This window comes from Seriola dumerili, unplaced genomic scaffold (assembly GCF_002260705.1).
Source record: "Seriola dumerili isolate Sdu_G_001 unplaced genomic scaffold, Sdu_1.0 BDQW01000113.1, whole genome shotgun sequence".
In the NCBI taxonomy this organism is placed as follows: domain Eukaryota; kingdom Metazoa; phylum Chordata; class Actinopteri; order Carangiformes; family Carangidae; genus Seriola; species Seriola dumerili.
The window spans coordinates 2,246,399-2,265,912 of record NW_019174368.1 but is presented as its reverse complement, the minus strand read 5'-3'; the positions used below and the strand labels follow the sequence as shown (position 1 = coordinate 2,265,912).

The 19,514-nt window shown below is 43.4% G+C and overlaps 1 protein-coding gene across 1 annotated transcript; it reads left to right on the top strand.

The window, feature by feature from the left end:
• The first annotated feature begins 16,279 nt into the window (after window positions 1–16,279).
• On the top strand, window positions 16,280–18,441 carry fmc1 (formation of mitochondrial complex V assembly factor 1 homolog). The gene is made up of 2 exons (XM_022748011.1): window positions 16,280–16,463; window positions 17,853–18,441. Exons 1-2 carry the CDS (start codon window positions 16,335–16,337, stop codon window positions 18,054–18,056), a joined length of 333 nt encoding a protein of 110 aa, XP_022603732.1. The 5' UTR covers window positions 16,280–16,334; the 3' UTR covers window positions 18,057–18,441.
• The last annotated feature ends 1,073 nt before the right edge of the window (window positions 18,442–19,514 follow it).

Genomic DNA, 19,514 nt, shown 5'->3' with positions numbered 1-19,514 from the left:
AAGTATCCCTGCACACTAACCGTCACCCTCTCGCTCTCACACCTGCGTCACTCTGCGTCCTCTCATCTTTCCCTCATTGCTCCGTCACACAAACAACACCCCATCTCCGCTCATGGTAAATTAATTGCCAAGCTGTTGTCATGTGACACCGACCTTATCAGAAAACACGTGTGCACTGATCCCCCCTGATATTGGGTTTACCACAGAGGATGCACCTCTGACGACGCCAGAGTGTTTAGCACCTTTAAAAGTTCGATAACTGGAGGTGTTTCAGTTGACGGGGGCGTCGGAGGACTGTTCCAAACACAATGACACGGGTCACGATGTTCATCACTCCAGACTGAGACCAGAATTTACAAGTAACATTATAATGTGTGCAAATATTTCTTTTCCTTTTCCTCGAAACATGTTGGAGGAATGAAAATACTTGAAAATGAAAGTGGCTGTTCACAAAATCCTGATAATAGAAGTGTATAAAATCACATGTGACAACAACAGGACAAAGTGAAAAGGGTCGCTCATGCAGTGATTCACTCTTGCTGCTTTCATAGCGTCATTTTAGCTACAATAACTAACTACTAACAAACACGTTCATCACATCGACTGAAAAAGTCACGATCAGAACTTCGCTCCACCGCTCCCAAACTAGCCAAAAAGAATGTGTTAATACAGGTTTAACAAAACGAGGTAATACACATGTTGTCACCCAAAATTACACAGCCCCATGTAAGATTATGTGACCTGTAATATTCCCCCCCACTACATGGGACAGTTGGGTGATTTTCTGTTTTGCTTTTTTAAGTTTAAGTTTTGGAAAAGCAACTGATACAGCGCCACGCCTGGGCCTCAAACGGTCACACGGCCGAAAGGAAAGAGTCAGAGGATGTATGAAGACTGATCCATAGGTTCTTTCTAGCATTTTCACGATGTTGGACAGAGACGCAAATGACAGTGTGTGGAAATTGATCCACAATTAATCCATGAGTATGAAATCTGCGGCGCAAAGAAATGTTTGCCGGGAGTTTTCACAATTGAACAATCTTACATCGTTTTCAGTAGTTCTGAAACTCCGGTTCTGGCTTTCAGAAATCAATGCGAGATGCAAACAGGAACAATCGACTGAATACACAGAAGAGGTTAAATGGCTGAGTGAGAGCTGCATCGTCTGCAGGTGCATTGAGTTTAATCAGTCAGACTTTGACAAACCTATTATGTTTGTGTGCCTTACAATAGCTCACATCACAATCTGGCCCTTCTTCCCTTTTGTCTGTCTGCCTGGTTGGAAGTATTATACCATCTCTCTGTTCTATACGAGACACTGGCACATGTGAACTATTCTCTTCCTCCCTTCCCTCCCCTCCCCTGTCTCTCCATTACGCTTTCTCTGCAGCCTCGCTGCCACATATCACACATTTTGACAGTATGTGGATGAGGTCCCTCAGGGAGGCAATAGCTCCCCTACTGGGAGATCTTCCGCTAAACTCCTGGCGGGCATTTTTCCTTAACATAACACAATCAATAACTTTTAATATCATCTACTGACAAACAGCGTCACAGGGAAAAGCAGTAGGAGGCTTTAAGACAGACTGAGGCCGAGGCTGCGAGGCTGCGAGGCTGCGAGGCGGCAGGCAGGGCAGAGCACGCTGTGGAGTTTGCTCTGCTTTGCCGAGGCCACTGAAGCGAAGTGAGCATTAGCTATGACATTTCAACAGCAGCAGGGCCGGGAGACGCTGCCTCGCATCCGGGTTATCTGCAGCTCTGCTCGCCAGAGAGAGCGCACTCGCTCAGGGATGGTCGAGGGTCACTGCCCATGCTTGACCATTTCATCTTTGCAACATCACAAACAGGGCTTTTAGAGATTTATGTGTGTGTGTGTGTGTGTGTGTGTGTGTGTGTGTGTGTGTGTGTGTGTGTGTGTGTGTGTATGTGTGGCTCAGGTGATGATGCACCACCATCCAGTCTTATAACAGGGGGCGGGGCTTGCCCCTGGTAGAACACTGTAACAGGGAAAGCAATCCCCTCTCTGGTGTGGGCTGATTTATTGTCCAGTGCAGCTTTCATAATGGGAAAGAAAAACGTAGCTTAGCAGAGCGGAGATGAACAAAAAGAAGTTTAAACAGCATTACTTACTTGCAGCTTCTATATAACAAGACATTAATCAAATTCTGTAAGTATAACATTTATCATGTACTATGAGTTATCATTCCAAATTAAAGCTGGATCTGAGGAGATGCCATTAAATCAAGGATGACAACAGCAAGTCGCTCTAAGTTGTAGAGAGTTATGTAAAACCCATACTCAGTCTGCGCCACTGCTGAACAACACAAGGTGCGCTGCTCTTCCAACTGCACAGTATTACACTCTATTACAGTACAAACGAAGTGCAAACGAAGTACAAACAAAGTACAAATTACAGTATAAACTGAGTACAAATGAAGAACGTGTCCTGCAGTCTCTCAACTCCACAGTAAAAACCCTCTGACACTCTGCATTGCGAGTCCTCCAGGCATCAGCACACAAGTGTTTCCTGTCGATCGCGACTGCGCAAACAGGCTGACTTGTAGCGTGCGCACGCACACACACACACACACACACACACACACACACACACACACCCAAACAAATCATTCACTGGCTTCAACGACACACACCTCTCGGATGAGACCACAAAACAACGAGTCAGCTGAAGTCGATCGCAGGGCTGCTCACATATACAGATACACATCTATCGAGGACGGTCACTAACAATTATTTTCATTATTGATTCATCTCTATCTTTACAATTAATCCATTATTGGTTTGGCCCGGAGGGCAGACATGGAGGTAGAGAAGTGAAGCAAACACACTGCGTGAAGAGAGAGAGACACAGGTTCATTCTGATGTTCTGAAAACAACAATTAGTTATTGATGTTTGTCCCACTGATTTGACTGGGAGTCATAAATCTGAAGACACAAACATGATACACACATTTCTTTTGACTGTTTACCCTTTCCGAGAATATCTCTCTCTCTCTCTCTCTGATGTCGAAGCAAATAAACCTCAATGAACCCACTTAGAGATCATAGAGAGAGAGAGAGAAAAAAAAAAAGACTTTACTTAGAACTCCAGAACTTGCCTGAGAATCATCGTGTTTTTAGGTTTTTCTTCAGTATCAGTGGAATCCAGTGATAGCTGCCTGTACATGCATGGGTACACTGCGACTGGGGACTGCTAATAGCTAATTCGGCATACTTTTAATGGTGCTAATTTGCCAAAATGTAAACAAATATAAGCTTAAAAAATATAGTTCCTGTTGACGAGGAGGAGGAGGACGAGGAGGAGGGCGGAGCGCGCCTTATTTTATTTTGTCTCACATTTGAGAAGTTGGACTTTCTTCCGTGAACTTAATTAATCAACTTCGAAAAATACTTGTCAATTAAATTCCTGTTGCTCAACTTGTTGTCTCTGCATTAGATCTGTCCAACAACTGGAGCCCAAACCCTGACAGCACCTGGAGCCTCCTCACAGCAGCATCTGAGGATGTGCCAGAAAACAACAGATGCCACCAAAGCAAATGTTGGAAGGGCAGCGCTCGGCTAATGATTGGATCTGCAGGCCGCTTTCCAGGTGACTTATGTTACTGCTCCGCTGCTGGAGACAAGGATGAGTGAAGCTGTATTGATCTGCTGTTTTGCAACCCAATCGATGCCACCACACAGATCTTGGCTGTGTTTTCAGGTTGAGCTAAAAAAAAAAAGAAAAAGAAAGGAAAAGAAACACGTGATCCTGCAGCTCAGATTCAATTAATATTAACTGATAGCATTGCTCTGCGATAAATAACCACCTCGTATGATTGTGCTGCCGCATCTTACAAGTTTATTCAATTACGAGATAATTGAACATCAGCGGAGCCCGGGTTGAACAATGTGATTGGATTCATCATAAAAGAGAAAGGTGCCGGGGTGAGTTCGCCGTGACTGAAAAGTTTCTCCCAATAAGACCGAGTTATTGAATTAAGGAGATACGCTCACACGTCGCTGTGTGATTTTGCATATGGTGACAAAACACAATAGACAGCAGCACCGGCACATCAGAAGTCATTGCCTTTTCCAGAGGAAACACACGGCTGCACTCTTTCTATCTTCTACTCCACGTCCCTAGAAAACAACTACCACACAACACTTCCTCTCTTCTCCTCGTCTCCCCGTTTCTTTTCTCCTGTCCTCTTCTTCATCAAAAGCCTCCTAACTCCCCGGCTCTTGAATTTGCTCTAATTTAGAAAGACACAGTCGAAGGAAAAAAGGAAAAATAAATAAATAAATAACTTCCTTTGACTTCAGTTTAAAAAAAAAAAAAAAAAATTTAAAAGAAGAATGATGTCAATTATGAATATTCTCCCAAAATAAGCACAAACACACACTGGCCTATTCAGCAGAAGAATGCAACACCTGACTGAAAAAAACAAGTATTGGTAGACACACATACCCAAGAGGTGCTCATTTAACTCACTGTTACGCTTCAATACAGAAAATCTGCCGTTAATTATATTCTGTACATCAGCAGGGAGCAGAGAGGTGATCCCAAAATATTTCATAACTATATTTCACACATCAGCGATTGTGGCCTCAATATATTATTCCACCAGATTTGTGCGTTGGGTATGAATGATGACATGGAGTCTAAATAAGAGTCTGCTGTTAATTGGATTTGGGGGAGAAAAAAATGAATGAAAAGCCACGCTGCACTTAATTAATGGCACTGAGTGGTGGTGATATAATGAGGGGCCAAAATCCCAATTAGGTTAGGTACACAGGGGTTGGAGATAAAGCTTCTTTTTTTTAAAACTCATGAGACATTATTATTCTAATATGTCCTCATTTTGGGCATTATTCCAGCCTCTGCTTTTCTAAACAGTTTATGTAAAAGCAGGAAGCTTGCTGGACTAATAATTAGTAACTGTGAGAATAAATGCTCTTTTTTTTCTTTTTCTTTTCAAAAGACGGTGGGGCGGTGTCGTTAATGAGATTCACCATCACTGCTAATTCATATATATGGTAATGTTTTATGACGTAAGGCGATAGTAGGCAGTATCTGCAGCGTCAGCATTAGCCGAGGCAGCTGTGTGACTTTCAGCTAACGACAGAAGGCCGAGGCCGAGGCACTTCATTACGGAGCTGCACTGTGGCTCTGCTGCTGCTGCTGCTGCTGCTCAGGCGCTGGCTTCAAGTAATAGGAGCAACTGTGTAATGGCAGCATTTGTAGTGTGCTCACACAGTGTGCGCACAGTCCGTCATCCGGCCCACACCCCTCCCCTCCCCTCCCCCAACAACCACCTCCTCCAAATACAAAAAAAAAAAAAAACAACAACAACAACAAGAAAAAATGTAGTTTCTCAATCTCGCTCCTGTGCACAGAGGGTCAGTCTCTTAAACGTCACGGCTGATTAATAGCGCATGGGCAGAGACGAAGAGGGAGGGAGAGGAGGGAGAGGAGGAAAAAGAGACTGTGAACAACTTATGAGCAATTTAACTAAAGAAAACAACAAAAAAACTCAGCACTAAGGTGTGATGAGATGAATGCAGGAGGAAACGATGGAGTGTGCTGATATGATAATGGCCTCTCATGGGCCCTTGTGGCAAATGCATTTGCTCTGTGTAAGTTTGTTCCTGGAACAGAGAGAGAGTTATGTCTTCTTTTATCTTATCACAAAAAACATAGGCTTCTGTCTCTCCCCCTCATGAGCTACTGACACACACACACACACACACACACACACACACACACACAAACCCGTCCAAGTGGTCACACACTCACGAAAATCTCATTCAACAAATCCTTTAATTGCCTGATCAATGCCTGTAGAGCCATGCAAATGAAGCCGATAGTCGATAGGGGCTGGGTCAGGTTGAACGTCCACGCACTGACGCATGCCATTGATCAAAGTGCACACTGTGCTAAAAACCCAGGATTAAACCATTCGTCTGTAGGCTCCACCTTGAACCATTATCCTGACCCTCAAGAAAAACCTGGCGTGAGATACAAAGCAAAAAGGAAGTTTCAGACCATCCATCACTGAGCTTTAGGAAAGGCGCGCACGTAGGGAGGCTGCAGACGCACAAACACGCACAGGTGAGATAAGGCGGGTTGTTTCAGCCGCTCTCTATAGGGACAACGCGGGAAAACTAAGAACAGCTCGGGCTGCAGAGAGGCCTCGTGCATCAACACTTACCTTGTGTTTTGCCAGCCAAAGTCTCATCCCAGCGTCTCAGAAGTAGCATGATGGTGCGGCCTGGGACTCCTCTCTCCCTCTCATAGCCTCAGACTGAGGGAGGCTGAACTGCAACCAGCGTGAGAGAAAAGACACCATGATTATTGATCGTTAGCAGCTACTGCATCTTTAAAAATATTTTCATTTCTATGGTTTTTTTTTGGTCATAACAGAGAGTTGAACCTTCTTCCACCGTTCACATGTTGCCCTGTTCAGACCTGGCATTAACATCCGTCTCAGGTGATCTGATCACCAGTGGACAGCTCTAAGCACAGGTGTAAACGCACCTGAGACGTATTGAGGACGCGCTTCAGATCCGATCACTCAGACCACATTCGGAGGTGGTCTGGGCCGCATGTGGCCACAATCTTTTAGCAGTGTGAACATGAATCTGAATGACTGCATGTCAATGTTAAAGGTCCCATATTTTAATCGTTTCCTGTGTTTTATTTTGAAGTGTTGATTCATAAAAAGATATATTTGTGGTTTTAAGAACCAAAAACGATCTCAATGTAGTCCTGAGCCCAAATCCTGTGAGGTTGGATGGTGGGTCCAGGTGGGCGGGGTTTTGGGCATGACTAAGAGCGGTGACTGCTTTGTTGTGACATCACAAAGTTACAGGAAGTCCTGACGGCTAGTTTTAAGGCTCAGTTTCTGAATATGAGCTGTGTGCATTTCTCTGTGGACTGAGCGCTGTGATACTTTCACAGTATTAATATAGAACCTCGACCTGATCTATAAATCAAACAACACACAGACATCTACCTTTAGACTATATGGGACCTTTAATACCAGGTCTGAACAGGGAATATGAATTCAAATTTAGAGGCATTCTTTTCTGACTAATAACCTGGAATAAAGCCACCCATGAGTTTTATTAACTCATGGAAGTAAACTAGTCCTCAGGCGTCACTCCACCAGCAGGTTTGTTTGCTCCAACCAGCCGCACTTTATCAAATCAACATGTTTTAGGCTTCATGATTATTTGAATTACACATCTCTACCACCTCATTAGGTGTGTGGGATTTGCAAATACAGATGTTCATGAATGGAGAGCTGAGATTAAAAAATGAGGCGACGCTGCTGAGCATTTATCTCTTTTCCACATCGTAATCCTTTCAGTATTGATTGCGAACGAAGAAGGTTGGTTTTTTTTGGGGGGGGGTTTGTTTCTTTTTTTGGCAGCAGGGAAACTCACAGCAGTTTTAGGTAAAATCCTCGACGGGTCAAGAGGGTAAAGCAGCAATTTCGAGGTAATTGTACTCCACAGGAGCAGCTTCACTTCTGTTCCTCCGAAGAGATGTTTGGCGTTGCTTGTTTTTCTGACGTCTGCCAGTCTGTTATTGCAAAGGGAACAGGGAGGACAGAAGGTTAGAAGGAGGTCACAGGCACTTAGACTCTAATAAAAGCACACTGCGCTTCGGCACAGTGTGCAACCCATGACCCGCTCCCCTTAGAATTAATAAGGTAAGATTAAATGAAGGGGAATTTAAAATGCATAACTCAGTGGTGAAAATGGTTATCTGAATACAGCTTTCTGTGTTATTGTTTACAATCCTAATCCACTGTGAAGCCCATTTCTGCACCATAAAAAAAACAAAACAATGTGTCTCTATCCTTAATCTGTTTAAATCCATCTCACAACTCTCTTTAGTAAACTGTGCGCGTGCATGTGTGTGTGTGCAGGGATAAAACAGTCTGATTTGAGGAGAATCCAGCCCAATATGATAAATAATATATTTTTTCCAAATGTACTGTAATACTAAATTGTCTCTGCCTTCATCCCCAACAACCCCTACCCCACCCCCCCAACTACAGCACATACTAGATCAGAAGAATAACAAATAGCTTCTATTAATCCTGATTATACATAACTCATATATCATGAACGACCCCCCCCCCCACCACATGAGTCCATATGAGAGCCTAAACTGAAGGGGGTGGGGCTTGGGCCATACTTTAGGTAAATGAATGATTAATTGAAATATGGTGATGAATAATAAACCAGTCTCTGCGGGGTAACAGATTGTACTCTTCATATTTAATAGAGTTGTGGGCCTCACACAAACTCACAAAACATGGACGGACACGGACACACAAACATACACACAAACACACACACAGCAACATGTAAACGACAGACAAACACACCCATCACATGTAGGCTGCGCCTGCCGCTTCACGGTCGACACATGAAACAGGAGGGTTGAACGTACAGCAGATTAAAACATCAAAGAAGGCCTGCGCTGCTCACTTGAAACGCCCGGGCTCTTTTAGCTTGTTTCTTAGCTTAGACTAATCCCACAAAGGGCCCTAAATGTTGCCTCTCTGTACACACTGTGTACTCCCCATCTCCTCTCATGGACGGCGTCTGTGTCGATACAAGTCCTCTTAATCAGCTGCGATGAATTATTGAGCAGCCTTTTTATATCAGATCATGACCCGTATTCTGCTCGCTTGAAGTGAATGTGCTGCCAATAAAAATCGAGATGTACTTTCTTTCTTTTTTTCTTTTTTTTTAAAGTCGTCCCACATAAGCTTCCTGCTCGCTCTCTAATGGTTGAACAGGATTCTCACACACACACACACACACACACACACACTGCAGAACGTTACGAGCTTTAGATGGAGCTCCGCAGACTGATACACTCATTTAACGAGATGATGGACGAGGTGCTCGTGCGGCGTCACACATAATGTGAGCGTGAGGTGTAAAGTTTGAGCTGAACCCGCCACACTGTGGATTTCAGCGGCTCACATCATATTCGTGGGTTTTTTCTGATGCACACACCGAGGCGCGGCGCTGCTGGAGAACACAGCAGTCCCTAGACGGCACAGAAGTGGAAGTTAGTTGAAGATAAAAATGTCTGATAGAGTGTTATTGCTTGCTTTCATTAATGCAGCGCTCAGAGCCAGACACAGGAGTTGTATTGTTGTCTCATTAGAGAGCACATGGGGAGAAAGGGAGACAGAGAGAGAATCAGGAGGAAGAGGGGATAGGATTATGAATCTCCTTAGCCCCTGCTGTCTCCTCTCCTGGCCTGTTTATCAATGACGACTGCAAACACTGTGCCTATGAAATCTCTTAAGCTCTGTTTGGAGACTTTTGGCAGACTTCTTTTTCCACGTAAGCTTCTGGCATCAAACTGTTTCAGACACTAAAAATTGACACAACGCTTAAAATATATAATTAGTGCTACATATAAATAAAATGTGCTGGCAATTTACACACAAACATTATTGATCTCAGATTGAAGGTGCACTTTAAATTTAGCATCACACTAAAAAACAAACAACACATTAACTGCACTGTGACATTTGGCAGGTACATTCATCAATACACCAAATACGATTCTGCTTTCCAAGGTGACTCTGTCATAACACCTGCGATTCATTTGGAAAAAGCTTAAAAAATCATCATCACAAACGTAATCCAGCGCTTGACAAAGAAGCTGCGTGTGTCGCCATGATTGCCAACAAATCACCTCTGTATTTGCATGGAAGTGATGCTCAGCTGTATCCATCTTCCAAACTGTTCATTTGGACAGTGATTGCTCACTCTACCACCCAGCTATGCTCTGAAGGACCGCTGAAACCGCTGTCAGCGTCCTCTGCATAGCGCTAGTCAAATCAGCTGTATAACCGCAGCTTCCCATCTGAGCGGGGACATAACGTTCACATCATTGTCCATTTTCCTGCTGCCTCCCTCCACCACATGGTCAAGACAACGATATAAGTGTGTTTCATCTGTTCATAAAAACTGACAAGTGCTATTTTTGTGGTGATTACAGTAAAAAGACAGCGGCGAGCCATGTGTCAGGAGGCAGAGTTTGCACCCGAGACATCCATTTTGCAGCGTGGCAGCTGTGACAGCTTTGACAGACTACCTGGGCTTAAGTGCCCATCTGTAGATAGGCTACAGGGGTCACATGTGTGCCAAGAGCACCGAGCAGAATGGGTAATGGCTCCTGGGTTATGAGACCAGGTCTCAGGTGGATTTCGCAGGTATGGAGCCGTAACCTTGACCGCGTGGCGTGCGCACACACGCGTAGACACACACGGTATAAATTCAAACTGCTGTCAGCCAAATGATAGGAAAGTTAATCAGAGAAAAGGGGTCAATCGCTGCAGGACCTACAATGGATAGATGGACAAAGTGACTGCATGTGTGTGTGTGTGTGTGAGGGAGAGAGAGGGGGAGAGAGAGAGAGAGAGAGAGAGAGAGAGAGAGAGAGAGAGAGCGAGAGAGAGAGAGTGAGTGGGTGTGAATGTGAATTTTGCTGCAGACTCAAATTTTCATTCCCACACACTCCACAAGGAGATGAGATACACTGCCAGTCTCTAGCTTTGGAATAACAGCAGATAAAAATAATTACACTGAGAAAAGGGCAATGTAGTCTGCCTCTTCATGTAGATTACTTTATTGATCTACATATATATTCCTCTCACACACACTCTCTCTCTCTCTCTCTGTCTCTGCCACTTTAAATAAGAGTGTGGAGCAGCACTGAGCAGATGATTTGATAGGCAGAAGTGGCCACTCCATCGAGCGGACAGAAGGACTAGAGTACAAAACTATAAGGATGAAGAAGTATGGAGATTCATTTTAACATGTGAAGTGAATTATCAGACACTCACTGCATGAACAGATCTGAGCGTATGTGTGTGATTTTATTTCACATGCATAAAATGTATCAGAGAATTAAAAGCTCATGGACGGGAGGGGGGGGGGGGGGGGGGGGACTACAAAAGGATAAATGGTGGTGATGTGTGAGGGAAATTACAGATCTGTGATAATCCGTCAATATCCATTTAAATTCTGACTAACCCTACACACACACACACACACACACACACACACACACACACGACAGGTCTGCACACCCACGCCCACACCCACACACACACCCACACACACAGGCATATAAATACTTGGTTAATGACCAAAAGTATTAAAGGTGAATATCTGCATCAATAATAATCATCATCCAAAACATGCAACAGCAACAGCATGTGTGGATTCAAACCGTACTCACCTATTTAACCCTTAACACTGAGAAATATTAAATTTAATCGATTTTGAAGGCTGGAGAAATTGTGAGAATCATGGCTATTACATCAACTAATAGACAAAGATGTTGCTTGAGTCTTTAATCCGCGTTAGTGAAATCCCATTAAGATTCAATAGTTGAAAAAGAAATATTGAAATCAGCTTCAGTCCCATTACAAAAAAAAATGTCAGAAAAAAATAGTGTCCCGAATTTAGAAGAGTTTTTGATAATTGTTAATTATTTTTGTCATTTGGAATCAAATCCAGGATTTAAAGGGTAATTCCACAGGAAAACGGCTATATCCAGAGTGCCTTTATCAGGGTGACGCTTGCTCAAAAGTCCCACTTCCCATTATCTTCATGTAATGAAGAGGAGAGGCATTAAATCTCCTTCAGGAAAAAAAAAAAAAGTGGAAATATAAAAGATGGCATGAACAAGGAAATGAGTTGTGTGGTTTGCTTCACTTTGCTATGCATCTGTCTATTGCTGTGCCTCTCTGTAGCTTTCACACACACACACACACACACACACACACACACACACACACACCACCAAATTATTCAGTTACTTTGCAGTCAGCTTAATACTTCCGAGCCAAACCTCTTCTCTGTTTTTTTTTAAATTCGTAAGAATATTCATGAATAATCTGCCGCCTGTATTTCAATAAATGGAAGTAGTCAAGCTGATGAATTGCAAAAAAAAAATAATAATAAATCACGTCACCAAAATGGAAAAATAAATAGCAACTCGTCTCTGATGCAGGCAAGTCAATGACGTGTGAGTGGTAGGACAAGAAATTATTTTAGACGACAAATGAAAAAAAACAAAAAAAAAAAAACATGGAACAACAAATAAATCAATATGTGGATCAATTCAGCAGAGGGGGTGAGAGTGGAAGTGATGGAAGAAAATCAGAAGTGGAAAGAGGTGATTAAAGAGATGAAAGCTTGAAGCAAAGTGAGTGAAAAAAAAAAAAAGTGAAAATTATGATGGAGGGAGAAAAAAAAAAAAAAAAAAGGGAAAAAAAATCCTCTGGATGATGAAGCCAGTTTTTGTTTTTTGTTTTTCCTAGTCCATTCTCTTTGAGTGCTTGTGTGTGTCTGTCTGCGGGAATGAGAGTCAGTTCAGAAAGATACGAGACAGAGAAAGAGAGAGAGAGAGAGAGGGGAGAGAGAGAGAGGAGAGAGGAAACGAGGGCAGAGGAAAAAGGAGGAGGCAGAGGAGTGTATAAACACAGATGATACCCCGACAGAGTGGACAGTGTTACTGTTGCTCATGAATCAGGCCTTTGCTCAGTTTGACCTTCACCTGATGAACATGGAGCGAGGGAACTTAAACGCACCTCAGTTTGCTAATCGTGTACATTTCCTCTGCAGAACGGATGTGGCGTTTTTTTGACGTCTCTGAATGTGCATGACAGAAAACAAAAGGACGCGTGAGGAGGAGGAAGAGGAAGAGGAGGAGGAGGAGGAGGAGGAGGAGGGTGGTGGTGGTGGTGGTGGTGGTGGTGTGAGATAAAGGGGCATTTCAGACATTTTAATGAAAGAAAAGACTTTTGTGCAACAACACAGAAATGACACGGCTTTCAAAATGTGGTTCCGTGATGACGGCTGGAGAAGGTGCTTGCTCGATGAGTCACTGTGGTCTCAGTGGAGGAGAACAAAAAGAAAAAACAAGTCAGAAAACACAGATTTGAGGATGCATGGGGAGCGTGACGTGACGATGACATGGCATGAGGCAACAATCAGCTGAGAGCCGGATGGGAGGGGAGCCAGAGCTAGATTGTAGGCCGGGCGAGCTTGTTTGTGTGTGTGTGCATGTGTGTGTGTGTGTGCGCGTGTGTGCGTGTGCGTGTCAAGGTGTGTACCCCACACAAAACACCTTGCATACACAGAAAAGGAACAAAGACTTTGAGACAGACACTAAACACTAAATAGACCTACCTATGGTTAGATTTAAGAATCGCCCAAAAAAGATGCATAGGATGGTGGGAGGAAAAAAGAGAAGGGGGGAAAATAGGAAAAGGTACAACAGTGAAAAAGGCATAAATAGAAAATACAAGCAAGCCAATTAAAATGTCTCTATTAAAGCTTTTTAAAAGGAAATTAAAACAGTGGTGGAGTCAAAAAAGTAGCCAAAGTTACAGGGTGGACAGTGAGTGGAGTGGTGGGGAGGAGGAGGAGGAAGAGGAGGAGGAGGAGGAGGAGGGAGGCGGAGAAGGGAGGAGGGAGCGTGGGCTGCACAGGGATAGAAAGGGCTGGAAGTGATAGCAGTGGAAAGGGAAGGAGGAATGAATGAAGGGGGGGGAAAAAAAGAGGATAAAGGGGGGCAAAAAAAAAAATCCCCCTCCTCTTTCTCTTTCTCTTTTTCTCTGTCTCTCTGCCTCTCTCTCTCCCTCCTTGTCTGGCTCATAAATAGAAGAAATTGTTGACCAGGTAAATGGCGAAATAGATGAGAAGACAGAGGACCGAGAGAGCAAGCAAATGAAAAGGTAAAGCACCTCCCAGCAGCGCGATGAGGAAAAAAAAGAACAAAAAACGAAAGATAAAAGCAAATACTCCAGTGGCCTCCGTTGTCTCCAGTCTATATGTGGAAGGGGGGATTGGCTGTTGCCAGTTGTTCCCCTTCCCCGGCTGCCTTCTGCTTTCTTCTGTCTCTCCTCCCAAAAAAGACTTCCCATCCAGATGACAAAAGCCACAGATGTCCTCTCCTCTCTCCCTCTCTCTCTCTCTCTCTCTCTCTCTCTCAACTCTGGTCTGATATCACGTGCCACTCACACAGGTTAGACATTGTTGCAGCAGCAATGCACAGTATCATCAATATTGCTCAGTGGGAGAAGAAAAAAAAAAAGGCATTGGGGCTGCTGCTAGTCAAGCACTGCCTGCCTCATGAGGAAGGATACTGAGCTGGAATTGCTCTGTCTCCCCTCTCCCGCCCTTCCCTGCGAAAAGATGGGAGGAAGGGAGGTGGGCCCACTCTCTGCATTAGTATTCATTGAAAGAGTGTGAGTGAGAGAGAGAGAGAGAGAGAGAGAGAGAGAGAGGCAGAGAGAGAGGCAGAGAGAGAGAGAGGAGGAGGAGGAGGAGAGGGGTGCCTTCCAACAAATGTCGAGGAACCAAACCGGTGTGCGAAACTGATAAGAGACTGGCTCCCCCTAGAGTCAATTATCAATACACAAGCTGGAATAACTGGAAACACTGGGAGTAAAGTGATGGTCCGTGAAGGCTAACGACCTGTGACCTGCCTTCAGGGCATCCCAGCGCCTGCTGTTTGAACGTCGGAGGACAGATTCACCGCTTCGGTTTTTAGCAGCGTGTCACTCCAGCTGCATCACTGTGATCACCGGTATCACCGTGATCCATTTGCAGAGTGAGTCCACGTTCAAACTTCACAGGTCAGATGTAAAAAGGCAGGAGTTCTGCTTTGCTCTGACATCAGTGTTCCTCATCTCTGTGGGAAGACGCAGTGTCGTCTTTTTTTTTTTTTTACGCCACACGCTCCCCGTGATGCATAAAGAGATTTTTTTTTTTTTTTTTAAATCAGACAAAAGCATTAAAGGACTTTCCGTTCACATCCATTACGTTGTGAAGCGAACTGATCCTTTTCTCTGCATTTTGCCCTAAGCCAAACTCAGTGTTGCTATGGTGACAGATGACCGCTCCAACAAAGTGTCCAAATCAAAGCAAGTACTGCACACAAAGATAGGTTGGTCAAAAGCAGCCTTCAAAAGGCAAAGACTGCAGTGTATCTCCACACGAGCCTAGTCTCTCTCTGTTTCTGCTTTCTGGAGTGACATGTGCCAAATGACCACGTTTACTGGAATCATTACATTTCACTTAGTATGCAACCAAGACAGGACACTGCACTGTGTGCAATAGGCTTTAAAGAGACTTACACTAAAAAGAGTGTGGGGTAAACTACACAATTTTTTGGGTTTTTTTTTCCTCATCCGGGAATAAGTTGTTGTCAATTTATTCCCACAGCCAACACTGCAGTGCATGTACGGTTTTGTTCTATCTATAATAAAGTTGTTATTTATAGTAAAAGGAAGAAAGAGACAGAGGGAGGCAGAGAGATGCTGACAGATCCTGAAAGAAAATATGATTACAAATCCCCACAGTCCCCTCAGTCTCCTCTGCTGACCCGTTTATCAGACAGTGATTACTTAACTCACAATCCAACTCCAGTCCAGTCTTATTTATAATGACAAGTGGGGATGTGTAAGACTGAGGAGCCAAACATTTTAAGCAAGTTTTGCTTAATTTTTGAATAAATGCATGAGGACTTTATGAAATTACCTCACAGTGAATTTGAAGGCGCAGTCCGTGTGAATGAGGAGAGACAGTTACTGCAGCTTTCCTTTCTCTTGGCTCATGTTGGATGGACCCATCACAGTGGGAAGCACCACACTGGTTCTGTGACATATTTAACAGCCTCTGCTCGAGCTTTCGCTGACTCTCAGACATCTGTAAAACAAAACAAAAAATGATATAGAATAAGTGAAGAGAGGACAAGGTGATAAAAGACACAGTCAACATTATCTTCACCCTGTGTTCATGCTATTTTCCTTATTACTGTGAGCTCAAGTACAGCCACTGCCCTCTGCTTCAGGATAGCAAGTCGGGCTCAGCACCTTTAAACGCTTTAACAGTAAGTGAAGAGAGATGGAGAACATCAGCTGTTTCCTTCTTTATGTATTTACATCCAGAGCTGAGGAAGGAACAGCTGATTCTGTCAACGCCAGATGGCAAACACACACTAAAAAAGTGAACGTAGGCTGTAGGTTGCATATTACAACGTTACACTGCACAATTACACATTCATTTACACACTAACTCTGTATATATTTAGATTAATTCACATTACCTCAAAACTGTTGCAGGGAAATGTTAGGAAGAAGTTATCTCTTGTGTCTTATTAGTGTGACACACCGCCGCCTCGTGGTCGAAGCGCAGTCACCAGATCGACTGTGCGGTGTTGGACTGATCATGCCTGGCTCGACTCATCCGCCGAGCAATCACAACAACCCTCAGACATGGCAACGCTGTCGTCGCCTTTACGAGTCTGTCGAGGGATACTGAGAGAGCTACGTGCCATCCAGGGACCGAGTTACAAAAAGTCTCTGGCCTACAACTATGTTCTGGACCAATTTCGTAAAAATAAGGCGAGTTTCTCACCAACTGTGTTTCGGCTAATGTTAGCTAACTCAGCTAGCTGCCATCACAAACTGCACGGCTAACGTTAGCTAATCCGATATCTCTTGAATCATAACGTTGGCAATTTTGCTTGTAATGTGAAAATTATTTTTGCGTTCCAGCCTTTCACAAAACGTAGGATTAGAGCGGGTACCCAGCCTGACACCGGAGTGTTGTTTTTGACAACTGTGTAATACTTAAAAGTAAGAGTTCAACGCAAGGTGACTGTTCGGCAGAAGGACACGTTAACATTAGCCAGAAGCTAATGAGCCTCAGCACAGGTCAGTGTTAAGGCGCAGGTGTTTAACTGCCCTCTCAGTCTAATGGTTAATTAACTCTATAGGTGTGCGCCCACACCGGAGTGTGTTTAAATCATCGTCGATAGGCGTTAATATGCAAATTTAATAAATTCACGGCATCATTTACTCTGATCATCTATCCGCAATATGTTTCATCTAACATAAAAAAGTTTAGAAAGTTTCAATGAATGAAACAAGTTGTCAAGGAATTCATATCCATCCGCCGGAGTAAATAGATACTTAAATAGCTAACGGAACAAACTCTAGACATTCATTAGAAGTCCTGCATGATGAGGTTCATCTTCACAGCAACAAAAGCACTGCAGAACATTTATTATTATTATTATTATTATTATTATTATTATTATTATTATTTTCAATTAGCTTATCAATTTGGCACATAAATCCCTCAACAGCCCTAAATTCAGCTATATATGTATTATAGCTACATGTTTATAATGAGTATGACTAATCTTCCTTGAAACTTGCACCGTTAATAAGCATCATGGCCACTTAAGTGCTTGTGATTCCTTATGTTTTTCTGTTTACCCAATACACAGCTGCCTGTTGAAATAAAGGGTTGGGGGTTTTAAACATGTAGGCTTAAAGCTTGTATTACTTATGCTTGGGAGAACACGGCGTACCAGGGCAGTTGAATGCATGTGTAGTCAGTGAAGCAAAACAGCTAAGAGGAACTCTTGCTTGTCAGTTGTCAGTGTGTATTTGTCCCAGCTTTGACCCAAAGGCATTATTGAGTATATGTGAAGCTCTGTCGAGACTGGACCGAATGCTTTATGTCCGTGTAGCTTTTACAGTAGATGAAGAGAAAACTATGGCACATCTGTTTATGTTGTACTCTGTCACTGGAGCTCCATGTTTCCCACCAGCTAGACCTTAAGGATTTTATTTTCAAATGTTCATTTGTTTCATATTTTCTTTGTGGTGACTGATTTAATAAACAAAGCAAGAAAAGAAAGTGACTAATACTGTGTAAACGAACTGACTATTTGGCAGCCAACATCGGTGTTATAATATTTTCTGTCTTTTCCCCGCTCACAGGTAACAGGAGAAAGGTACTGCCGTGCCCAGCAGGAGGCACACCATGACTCACACACATACCTGTGTTTGTTGGCATCTACCAGGAACCACCTGGCCCTGCACAACCTTTACCATGGCAAGGGAGAGCGCAGCCCAGAAGAAGTGGCAGGCCTAGTGGGGCTCAGGTTGCCCACTCAGCCAGGAGGTAAAGGCTGGGAGAAGTGAGGACGAGGGAGGGTACAACATCTTGAACCTCTCCAGAAATGACTTTTCTGTGGCTGATTCATCATACAATTCACCTCATGCAAAGAAAACTGCAAAGGGATAAAGATTTGATGGGAGTCTGGCAGACTGGAGCCTGTGCCACCACGGACTGCTTTGAGGGAGCACCTGTTGTGTTGTTCTACCAATGTTCAAGGGGGGGAGGGTATGATTATAATCTCATCGGAGTGTATTTGATGCAACTGTGAAAGTATTATAATTAAAAATCTGTTGTCGAGCTGTAAATGTACTCTACCCTTCAGCTTATCCACACCTGCTCTTATTTCTGTTTCCTAACTGTTGAAGCATCTTTTGAAAACCAAAAGAAATCATTAAAAAAAAAACTGAGTACAATTTTATTTTGGATTCATTTGTCCATAAAGTATGAATCACTGTTAGTTTGTTTTGTTTTTTTAAGAACTTGATTTCACATATCACATTAACAAACATCCTGCTTGTGTATTGATTAAACAGATAATTAAATTAATCTATTACTACATTTACATGCCTTTAAGGGGCCAGGTAAAAGTAAATATGACATCACACCATCCATCAGGGGGATAGAACCACTGAGAATATTTAGTTATTTTTGAATGTGAAATTCAAGTCACACTTGATTCTTTACAGCTTTTCCTCTTACACTTGTCGTCCACTGAGGCATTAACGTCTGGCTACAACATGTCATTAAGTTAAATAGCAGTGGCCATTAGGTCATTATTAGCTACTAACAGTGACTGGTGAAGCGATGTTTCAAGGCAACGTACGGCAGTTTACAGAAGAGACTGTGTTGTTGCCTTGTGCATCACTGGCAGATGCTGCAACATTATGTAATGGGACAATAGGAGAAGTCTCAAAAAATCCCAATAGAACAGTAGCAAAGAGGAAGAGTGGTAATAAGGAAAGCATCATCGTGAACACTGCAGAGACTTTAACAACAGTACAAGCTGCAGCCTCTAGCTGCAACACACTGACCATGTACAGATGAGTATGTTGCAGTGAGCTCAGATGGATTCCTGTGTCTCTCCTCTCTCTTCCTCGTTCTCTCCATCCACAGCTCCCTCACACAGTTACCTCAGTTTTTCTGGCCCACTGTTATCATCCCACTTTTTTCATTAAATCTACCCTTCCCGTTTCCTCTTACTCTCCAGTGGTGACTAACATTGCCTTCAGTGTGAATTTAAATAGACTAACCCTTAAGCAACGCAGCACACAGTGACACGGAGTAATACGTGCACCCATGCACTGCCCCAAACTAACACACACACACACACACACACACACACACACACACACACACACACACACACACAGACCTGGAAAGAAAGCCGAATGCATACTGACAAACCAAGGGCTTCGTGTCAAAAATTATATTACGCAAAAAAGCAGGATGTAAATGTGCTTCTCCACACCCCACTGTTTTCT